Source organism: Cydia fagiglandana, chromosome Z, assembly GCF_963556715.1.
Source record: "Cydia fagiglandana chromosome Z, ilCydFagi1.1, whole genome shotgun sequence".
NCBI classification, from domain to species: domain Eukaryota; kingdom Metazoa; phylum Arthropoda; class Insecta; order Lepidoptera; family Tortricidae; genus Cydia; species Cydia fagiglandana.
The window spans coordinates 28,424,545-28,436,605 of NC_085959.1; the positions used below are offsets into that span (position 1 = coordinate 28,424,545).

At 36.8% G+C, this 12,061-nt stretch overlaps 1 protein-coding gene across 1 annotated transcript in view; it reads left to right on the forward strand.

The window, feature by feature from the left end:
* Window positions 1-15: 15 nt before the first annotated feature.
* LOC134679027 (heparan-sulfate 6-O-sulfotransferase 2) overlaps window positions 16-12,061 on the forward strand; it is a 50,740-nt gene continuing 38,694 nt past the window's right edge. Inside the window, exons 1-2 of the mRNA XM_063537827.1 lie at window positions 16-519; window positions 7,834-8,070. Coding sequence (XP_063393897.1) covers window positions 331-519; window positions 7,834-8,070 — 426 coding nt within the window. The 5' untranslated portion in view covers window positions 16-330. The remainder of the gene's footprint in view (window positions 520-7,833; window positions 8,071-12,061) is intronic.

The window sequence follows — 12,061 nt, forward strand, 5'->3', positions numbered from 1 at the left end:
ACGTAATGAACAGAACACTGAACGAACGCCGAACGGGTCGAACGGTCATATCAGCCAGTTCACGTTCGTCGGCTGATCGTGGACATCGATAGTAGTGTTTAATCCTGTGTTAGTTTTAACCTAATACGCTTTTAGTTACGTGCATTTATGAACTTCTAATAAAATGCGTTCATCAAGAGTGATGTAGAAATCGAACTTATCAAGAAATTATAGTCAAGACTTCTACAATGTGAGGTTGACATTACATATGTATTGTTATGATGTGATGAAACGCAAGTAAACTACGAAAGTCTTATGTGCTTCTTCAAGATATTTTCTTAAAAATGAGACATGCATCCAACCGAAATGCAAAAAAGTGTGTCGGTGCAAGTAGACAGTGATTTTGCTTTGCTGCTGCCGAGTGGTGTCTACGAAATTAAGAAAATGGAGCCAAGATCGAAACTACGAAAAGTTATACTGTTCTGTTTACTACTCTCTCTGTTCGGAATGGTAGCTTTTGGATATTTCTGCCCAGATCAGGTAAGACTGTTCACAAGATTCAACTTTAGATAGCTGAATCATTAATTAAGTTCGATACGTAGTATGAAACTTTACTTATCGCTTTATAACCACTTGATGGTATGGTATTGGGATAGCCTAACAACAATATGTGTACAATTGGATTGCTAGATTAAGTAGGGCCTCTTTTCTGATAATAATGTAAGTCAAATCAGCCATTGACTGATTTTAGGATGCGTGACACACAATTTTCTGATTGCATTGCGACATGTGTTGTTGTTTACCTCTTTTTGGTTATTTATTTTTATCCAAGGTTGTATTATTATATTAAAATTGTTTCCTTGCTATTGCAGTATATGAGTAAAAATTGCTACTATTTTATTAATTTTGCTATCCATCAGTCCAAGGATACACTGCAGTGTTACTGTAGTGTTTGAATACAGAGTTAGAAAACAATGCTCTCAAATTGGATATTTTGGACTTTTTAATTAAACAATCAAAGACATTTGCAATGCTTTGCAGCAAATCAAGGCATATCTTGCCAAGTCAATAAGTTACTTTTCCAAATATAAAAATTTAACAAATTATTATTTTGATAACTCTGCTTGCGAATTAAATATTTTGTGTTTTAAGATATATTTTTTGTAATATTTGATAGGGATGGGATATGAGGCTAGCAAGCGCTTTTCACCCTGAAGCATATAAAATATAGTGCTTTTTCACAAAAATGCAATTAAATAATGAAAATGTTGATAAACTACAACAAATAGTGAAATCGAATTTGTAAACAATGCCATTTTTTCCATTTTCCCTCCAAAATGTTTCTTTTTGACGACATATTTTGTCTGTGCTGTTGATATCATGTTTATAGTACTATCACACAATAGCTAAAATTTAGAAGGATCTGAATTTCTATGGTTACTGAATGAATTAAGAGTATTATGAACATTGTCTATAGCTTGGTTATATGTATGTATATATACAATTTTCATAACTCTCTGAATTTATTCAGTTACTAATACTAATGTAACAAGCCGCTCGAAGGAGGCGTATGTCAAAGACAGCCTGACAAAGAAAAAGAAACAGAAAAGAGTAAAAACATAAATACATGATATATAGGTACCTACCTAATTGTATAATTGTAAAAGCAAAATAAATGTAAATAAACTTGTCTACAATGGCCCTTACTGTGTGTGGATAATTTAGTCTATTCACCATCCCACCATTAGAAAAATACAAAAATGACAGTAAATAGTGAAAATATTTCATTGCATGTTTTCATTGTTTTCTAAAGATAAATTGTATCACATGCAGGGTATATGGTTGGCTTTTGTTTTCTATTTCCGAAAAAACAAATGATAACCCATGAGTCCCTTGATAGTAATACATACAATCACCTAAACTTTTAATATGTTGTAACACAATGGAATCAATTAAATTTGGACTAATTACAGGTCCTTAACAATGTTCATTTTTTTGGCCTCCAATGAAATATTAATTATTATTAAATGGAACAGCCTTGCTTTTGTTTTGTTTCAATGTATTTTAAAACAGAATAAATTTAATTCTATTTTGTAACACTGTTGATTAAAATTTGATTACCAATTATTATACTTCTGCATTACTTGACATTATTTCAACTGTAACCTTTACATATTATATAATATATTATTCTCAAACAGACATTAAAAATAAGTAGCATAATATTTAAAACTACTAATAAACTAAATATCTAATATACGCCTCCACCCTGCATGACCTGCATCATACCCAACTCAGGGTCCCATAATGCCTGCAGCCAGTGGCGGATTTCCCATAAGGCACAGTAGGCCCGGGCCTAGGGCGGCAAGATATTAGGGGCGGCAAATTGTGACAAAAAATTCGCTGATGATAACAAAAAATAACTCAAAATTAGACCAGGCAACAAATTCTCAAAAAAGTTCCTAAGAGGGAAATGCTTGCAACACTTAAATAATTTAAATAACTGCAAATAATTTGTGCAACATGGGGCGTAAGTTGAATATTGCAAACGAGAGTAAGTTAAATTGCGACGGCTTGCCGGAGCCATTTATAGGCTCGAGTTTGCAATATTATTACGCCCCGAGATACACACAATGTTTTTCCTCACACTTGCGATACAAAAAATAAATTTAAAGACAAAAAACTGTTAATTATGGCACTAGAAACTTCATAACTCCCTAGGGAAAACGCCCGAATTTTCTATAACTCCCGCTACGCCTACGTGCAATTCCACATTTACTGAGCGAGTGTGATGAAAATGAATTTTAAATATGGCCTCCATATTTTGGGAGGTAAATTATTATTATTATTATTATTTGTATGTCTTTTCCATATCTCGGGACCATGGGGTCCCGGACCTTTGGGAGGCGTACGTGGGGCCGAAGCCAACAGCGCAGAGGCCCTTTAAGACACTTTAATTTAAGAGCAAGGGATACACACAGCGGATACCATCCCCGAACGCACAATGTGATACATCCGGAGATGGTCCCCGCCAGGTGCAAAGACTATTGCAGTGCAGCACTTTTGTACTGCGATGGGAACGAAGGTCATGGGCTATAGATTTGAAAGTTGGATGGACTGGATAATGGGCTATGGGAGAGACTAGCGGACACCTGCCGTGACAATCAGTCTCAAAATTGTATAAGACAGGTGGTGACTCGCCAACTCATTGAGTGGGCCCCGCAATGGCCGCACGCACAGTGCGACAACAGGGCAACACTTTGGAGCGGCTGTGAGGTTGTCGAGAGGTGAGTCTGCGGTAGCCAGATCCCGGTAATCCGTTCAAGGGCCGCCGGCGTTATGACATTTTACACTTCCAACCTGGAGCATAGGTCCCGCTCTTGCGACTCCACTCTGGCCGGCCAATCAAGGCAAGCACAGAGGCAAGGGCCAGATGAAAGTGCCTATTAGATTATTATTATTATTATTGTGTAAGCAGGCAGGCAGTTGTGACAACTGATATTGCCTGTATCCAGTAATCATTAATAGTTATCGTTGACAAGTAGATGTATTGATGTGTCTGTCTAATTTATTTTTAAATTGGTTCACATTTTGTGCTGAAACCACATCTTCGGGGAGTTTGTTCCAAGCCCTCACTACTCGGTTGCTCAGAAAGTGTTTGTATGGGTTACTGTGGGACCTATGCCTTTCTAACTTTAAGTGATGACCTCTCAGACGGGTGTTGTTGTTGCGCTTGAACATCTCATGAAAATCCTTGAGGTCATAGTGCCCAGACAGTATTTTGTATGTTTCTATTAGGTCTCCACGTTCTCTGCGGTGCTTAAGAGTAGTGAGCTTCAGTTCCTTCAGTCTCTCCTCATACGGCTTGTTCTTAAGTTGCCTTGGTAGTTTTGTGAAACTCCGTTGAACCTTCTCCAGCATATCTATGTCCTTGGCAAAGTAAGGACTCCAGGCTTGAAAAGCATATTCCAGTATGGGTCTGACATAGGTTTTGTAAATTTTTAAAAATGTGTAAATGAGAAAATTTAAAATAAAGTTTTTAAACTATATCGTGTTACATATCAAATCAAAGAGCTCATTGTAAGAATCTCAGATTTTTTTTATAATTTTAGGATAAATAGTTTAGCAGTTATTCAAGAAAATAGTTTTTAATGTTTTTGTAGGTACATGAAAGTCAATGTTATATATTGGTAAAACTGTCACTTAAAATGAATAAGTATTTGCTTATTTTTTTCATAAAACCTATGTTCCTAAGATGATCATGTCACAAGGACGTATAGTTTCTAAGATATAATAAGCGAAAAACCGAAAAATGTGACCTTCAAACCAAACCCCCCCCAACTTTTGATATGTTCACCTCCTAACGAGTCCAAAAAAGTTGCTAAGTAAAAAATGTGCCCCAAGCATTTCCCCTCTATAATATATGTTTTCGTTGCCTGATCTAAATGTAGTCAATATGATGGGTGCTGATGCTGAGAAAGGGGCGGCTACAAGGCTTGGGGCCTAGGGCGGCAAAGACTACAAATCCGCCACTGCCTGCAGCATTCCCTCGCTGCACTGCAATTGAGTTCTGTTGAACCAAATAATATTAAAAATAAAAAAGAACTTCGCTTTTTTAAATTCTTATAAAAACGTAAAAGCCTATAAAAAATATACAATTGTGTACATTGATACATTCATTGTAATTTAGGCCCCATTCGCACGACAGATTTTTCAACGCGCGTTAAACAAGCGTTTGAATGACACAAATGGATAACCATGTATGTACCTACTCACACGACAGCGGTGGCGCTTTTTATCAAGCGTTGTTTGTTTGCCTTGGTCATTAAATCGAATTTAGAGTGCGAACAGATTCAAGCGCTTTTTAACGCGCGTTGAAAAAGCTGTCGTGCGAATGGGGGCTTAGTATCTTGCCTATTATTTCCAAACAAAGCTTTAAGTACATACAGTAGAATCCGGATATAATGACATCGAAGGAAGGCTGAAAGTGACAAACGCATCATACTAAGCGGACGTCATATAAATCATAGTTACACAACTTGTTTTTGTTAAGTCTTCCAAATTAATCTCGAACTCTCTTTGTGAGAGATGAGTTTTATTAACCTCGTACCAATTATTAACTTGTCACTGAAAACTATAAGCTAAAACAACTACACTCCACGCACGCACCAAACGTCCTCGCAGGGAAAGACGTGGGGAGTGGGGATGACCATTGTCGTGTCAGTACCTATAACCGGTCATAATTTCATAAAAATAGGATTTATAGGTCACAGGTAAGAAGAAGCAATCGACCTGATTATTCGAAGATGACCTTTGGTAGTATAATCGTATTATCAAGAATGTTCACATCAGACGTTTAACTTTTAGCAATTCGCTTGGGCCATGCAGGTACTAGTCGTAAGTAGGTATATGTACGTAGGTAGGTAGTAGTAGACACCTACATTATGCGGCCATTGACGGAAGTCAGTGTGGTAATTTCCAGTCACCATAATGGGACCAGCTCAAACTGAGATAATTATGATCTAACTGGACTGAAATTTAACATAATAAGATAAATACTAAGACACATTATTGATCATAACATAATTAACTCACGTTTTAACAAGCTTTTATCTAACTTATTTTATTGGCATATGTACTTAATACAAGACCTGTGAGAATGTAATATTATGGTGACATCGAGCTGATCTGGTCATGGAGACCGGAGGTGGCCATAGCAATTTTGTGATAGACGAAAGCAACCTTGTTGAGTTTATAAAATCTCGTTTAGTTCGTTGTACAATGAGTTCATTGATAAAGTCCCATTGCACTTTTGCGGCTGATGACGTTTAAAGAGAAGTAAAGCGATAAAAGCTTGATACAAAGCAAGCGAGCAACCAATGTTTTTTTTTTCACCACATCAGCTACTCGCTACGCTTTTGGTTCAATTTTAGAATCTTTCGCTTGCTGGATGTCAATATTAGCAAGAAGGGTTAAACAACACTTTGCCTCTTGTAAACCAAATAACTATTATTCGACAAATGACTTTAGTTGTTTTAGTTTCAAAATTCTGTGTACACATTGAATATACTGTGTGAAAATGATTTTAACATAGCGAAACGCAAAGTGGGGTTGTCAGAGAAGGGAACGACATTTATATTTCATTCTATTTTCTGCCCTCGTATGGAGCTAACTTGAAATTCCACTTTGAAGCCTAATTTGGTTAGGCCTTTAGCAGCAACTGCAATGCTCGAGACAAAGAATAAGTTGCATCTTCTCACACAAGCGGCGCGGTGCAGTGTCCGTTGCCATGCCACATAAGGCGCAGCGGGTTGATCGGGCACGGCTCCTCATCGGGCTGCGACTTGAATTGATAATGGACAGGATAACACCTGGCCAGGACCGCCTACACTATACTGAATAAGTTAAGTCTTGAATAACGCAAGATATCGTTTGGCAAGTAGGATATGTGGGTGGGGTTGTATATTCCTGGTGGTACCTGTGTCCGTCAAAATTCAAATTGTGCTAGACACACAACATTTTGATAGGTATTTTTAATTAATAGTTTTATATTCCTGTTCATATCCTTTAATAATTTATATTAATAACTATTTAGCCAATTAGCGATACCTCAAATGACAATTTAACGCTATCATATGCCTTAAACACTCTATCAGAGAATAGCATTTGGTATTTTAAATACCGTTATTAGGCTTAGGGAGGCAGAAAAATAGTTTCCAATATTAATCCTGAAACATAAATCTTGATCTAATGATCTTTATCTATAAATTTCTAGTTGTGGTACTAAAAAACCTATGAAATGCATATTATTGCATGGAACTCGTTTATTGTGCGTAGTTTGTCATTTTCGACAGATTTATTATACATAGGATATATTTACAAAACTATCGAAGTGGAAAGTGCTCTATCCGTAGTTCGCCGAAGGCTGGCTGCCTCCTATTATGATTACCGCCCCTACCTACTTCATTAGTCGAACAAATAAGCGGGGATGTGGTTCAGGGGTTGAGGCCCTTTTATCTCGGCACCCTTGTAACATCTATCCGCGCAAAGGCTAAACTACACATTTTAGACGTAGACAGAATGGAATTTTCAAAATTTTAGTTATAATATTTGTTTGTATTATTTTAAGGAAGGTTAAAAACTAATAAACATTAGGTGTTTTTTCACTTGTCGCGATAAAACGGATATGATATTCAATATTCATGTCCGTAATCTAACACATTTATTAATAGTATATATGATTTACAATTCTCTACTTAAATATTTATAATATCGACTAAGGTATTCGGTGGCATTCGTCGAAAACATTTTCCCACTAAACTTGGAAGTGATATATAAATATCCGTGAGCGATAAAAGCCGCGCGACTTAAAAATGAAATTTGTACGAGACGTGCAGCGCGAAGTGTGCATTGCGATCTAAGCTTCGAATGCTGGGGATGATATTTCCTATTTATTGAAGTACAGTCCTGGTAGATACAGCCTGTATTCACATGGTTGACGAACGTGCATAGTATCGCGGTGGTTTTCTAGTAAAAGGTTGATTAATGCTTAGTTTAGAATTGGAAGTGAAACCACCCGCCAAACAAGTCACACGACAACCTTTAAACAAAGCAGCCGCCTTGGGGGTTGGTTGTCAGGGTGGACGCCCGAAGCCTTGCTCTTGCAGGCGCCTCGCGCAACAACTAGAGTCGTTTTTTTTCTCAAAAGATAAGGGCCTCGCAATGCCTCGTAATGGTTAATGTTGCCGCTGGTTAAAAACTGAAAACTTCTTACCAGCCATCTGTGGTAAAGCGATAAACTTATAGTACATAGAATCGTTCATGTTGCTTAAGCGTGGTGTATGTTTGGTGCAGGTGTGCGCCGTGACGGCCCGGGAGCGGGTGTCGGAGCCGGCCGCGCTCTCGTACGCGGAGGCGCCCGGTCGGCCGCTCCCCGACGCTATGGCTCAGCGCGGCCTCTCCTACGATGAAGTGCTCCATGATGACTTTCGTTTCGACCTCAATGCGCACGACGTCATGGTCTTCCTGCACATACAGAAAACTGGTGGCACATCTTTCGGAAAACACCTGGTTATGGACCTGGACTTAAAGGTAAGTTTGCAAAAATTCGGAGTTCGTCTTGTGATTCCTTGTTGCCAGTAGGAAGAAAGGCAACATGAACTTAAAACTGAGAAAAAAAGACAAAAATTTTGCTGCATCTGTATACGTAGACATAGCGACGTTTTGTAAAAAAAAAGTTAGAAAAGGTATTAACTTTAATAGTTAAGGTATAATAAAACATCAAAAAACTTGATGTATGCTACATTATTAACCTGTCCTCTCCCACGGGCTCAAATCTGGGACAAAAAGGATAGGGCCATATGTACATTATTAAAGCAACTTTCATTTAAGTCAATGCTCATTGCTCGTGGGACAGGACAGGTTAAGGTTCGAAATAAAATTTGATTCAAGTCTTTCTCGCTAATTTATTTACACCGACTTGCACCATCCTACTAACCCGGGGTTAAGCGGTTAAACCGTTAACCCGTGGTAACTCCAGGTTTAACCGCTAAACCCCGGGTTAGTGAATGGTGCAAGTGGCCCTTAGTAAAAAAATCTTGTAACGTATATAAGTACTTATAGTTATATTGTCGTGTACTAGTTTTCGGTGTTACGATTTGTAAAGGGCCCACTGATCAACAGTCCGCCGGACGGTATCGGCCTGTCAGTTGTTCGGAACTGTCCAAATTTTGTTCTAACTGACAGGCCGATACCGTCCGGCGGACTGTTAATCAGTGGGCCCCTTTAATTGATTGATTTATTGATTTATTGATTGAGAAACAAACGGTCATATACAAAAAAGTGTACAAAAATATGTTGTATTATATACAAGACCTACAGTTTCCTTAAATTGTAACTGTGCTATACACTATATAACTACAAGTACATTTTCACTACGAGTACAAGTTAAAAAACAAACCAAAAAAGGTTTGAGAAGTTACACATTATGTCATAAAATTTAATATAAATTTTAATGTAATCTAAAGGTTTAAAACAGTGGCGAATTGTAGTGCTAATCAATGGAACATTTTCTTCAAAGATATTATGCTACTATTAAAAATATCAAAATCTGTTAGTTTATCACATTCATTAAAAAGTCGGCAAGCACGTCTAATAAACATATTACGAGCATAACATGTTCTGCTAATAGGAATAGAGAACAATTCCTTTCTGCGACACTGACGTATACGGGCACGAGGGACCTTGAGATAAACCATTTCAAGTAAGGAAGGGATTTCTAATTTTGAATTTAGTATTTTGTAAAGTAGAACAGTATCTGCACAATCACGCCGATTGCTGAGTGACTGCATTTTATGGCGTTGCAAAGAGTTTTCGTAATTAACATAATTATTACCTATTCTATAATCAAGCGACTTAATAAATTTCTTTTGGAGCTTTTCAATTCTATCGATATATATAGAATGAAAAGGCTTCCAAACGACACAAGCAAATTTAATACAAACTATACAAAGAAAATACTCATAACGAATAGAAGTTTTACATACAAAGCAAGTACCAGACATAGATATACCTATGCTATGTACCTACATGTTAACGCCCAATTTCATGTAATTCAAGTATTATGTTACTTTTTAGCAAATACTTCGTGTGACTTAAGCAATCCACGTCTCTACAAAAAGTGAGAGCTCTACAGATCTATTAGGAAATGACAGTCCGATATATTGTTGAATGTTCCGTTGTTACTTTCCGAAGGGTGGTGAGCAATTATGTCATATCATAAGTAAGTCCTCGGATTAGATTTTATCTACTTTATCTAGGAGCAAGGGGCCATGCCATAGAGCCCGCCTTCCTTTTGTTTGCCATGTATGTACTCGTATTTAGTTAACGATACATTTTGATTGCGACTGCGGCGGTGATACAGCGGGTAACGGGCGATATCACTTTCAATTTACTTGATAAAATAAGTAACGTATTAAAAAGCAATACGGTAACGACTGCAACAAACTTAATATTTTGTTAGAAAATTGAAAAAAAATGACCATCGTAAATTTTTACCTACATTAAGTGTGTATTTACACGATAAAATCTTATCATGCATGATCTAATACATTATTTTACATATAACCGGTAACAAATAACATCGAAATATTCGAATCGGTACTTTTGTAATTAGTAGTCCTTACTACAAATATAAAGGCATTTCACGTGAAAAAGAATGTGCATGAAGAATAATTGTGATAACTGCAGCACCTAAATCTATACATATACATACGTCAATTAAGTAAAGGACAAAAAAGCATTACAGAATAATAATAATGACAAAAAAACTATGTTAATATATTTAATTCAATTTTTTGGCTAATCTTTATAATTTTGATACCTGATCAGATTTCATCTTGTGCATTCACAAAGATCATTATAGGTACTGTGGATATTGCGCATGCATGATTTATAACTCTATGCATTTGCGCTAAGTCTTTCACATTAGCCGCAATAGCTATTAAACTCTAAGCATTTGGCAATGTGCGGACTGCGGAAGCAGTATTTTGATGCGAGATAAAGAAGGCACGGGTGGCCGACTTCAAAGCTACCGCCCCGTCTAATGATAAAAAAATAGTCATTATAGTCATTATACTATTTAATGATATCGGATAGCGAAGACAGACCACTTATTCTAGTCGCTCTCATCAAAAAGTATAATTGCTGCCTGTGCCATTAATAGTGAGATAAGGATCTCTTCATATTTATTTATTAGTAGAAGTCACGTAGTCACAGGAATATGAATTACGTCTTTATTGAATTTTGTTACTATTATTAGCTGCGTTTAATGTCCTTTCTATCTCGACATGGACTTTCTATGGACGACATTTATATCGTAGATAAATAATCCCTTGTTCAATTCTAGAACTTGTTTTATTAAAAATTCCTATTCGTAAGTAGGTAGGTCCTATAAATATTTTAGGTTACTTTTGTATTTTATAATACTAATAAATACGTACCTAATTAAATTTGGATATGAGAGTGATAACAAATACAAATTTATCATAATAATAACTATAGATAGATTTTTACGTAAAGTTAGGTACCTACTTACATATACTAACCATACGTTCACGGTCGTGTGGAAATTGATGGATTATGGAATTTATAGTATGTATTAATTTTAGGTACCTACATGTATTGATAATAAAAATGCCGATAATCAATTATTTTCAGGCAACTAAGGGCCATAGGTACATACCATACAAATTAAAATACAATAAAAACAAACATAGTAGTTAATAAAAATCATGTCGGTGACACAGTTTTACGGTGTAGGATTCGGTACAGTCCCTAGGAACCGCCGAAATACAGATAGGTAGCTACTGAACGTGTCTTGCTATTGTAGTCAGTCTGGGTACAAAAAGTACTGAGGTTGTCTGAAGTAGCATGACAAATACGAACGTTTCCGAGAAAATACGATGGATAACAATTATGCACTACGTTTGTACCACACCCTTCGGCCAGAAGTCCGCACTCGCGATGGTTGCACGTACCTGGCGCAATCGCAGCTGGAACACTTTCAGCTCGAAACGCGTCTTCCTGCGAACATATTTCACCACATCGTCTGCCGTGGCGGATTATCGTCATACGGGATTAATACTTATACTTTAATCAACTGATACTATGGGATTTGTAGGGCCCTTAACAAACTAATATTGTAAAACGGCTTCTAGTTTCCTGTAACGCGTGGTTAGAATTAGAATAAGCAGATTCGGTGCGGCGCGTACTCTTGCCGCAATGTAAATATTTTAACATTCTGCTAGTTTCAGCAGTCGCCGACGATATTGGAGCTCGGCTTTGACTATGTTAGTTTGATTTAACCCGCTGAAACAGAACAGAACGGCGCAGAATTTTGCTTCAACACTGAAAGGGTAGTTGAAAACTTTACTACGTTATAGTTATAGTACATTTCAATGCAGCAAGCGTGTTATTATTTTTACGAGTCCCGAGATAATTGGATTAAAGACACGGTACAATTAGGTAGATAATAACACTTTATCACGTACATTTATGTAATTGAATGACGTTATTTAATAAA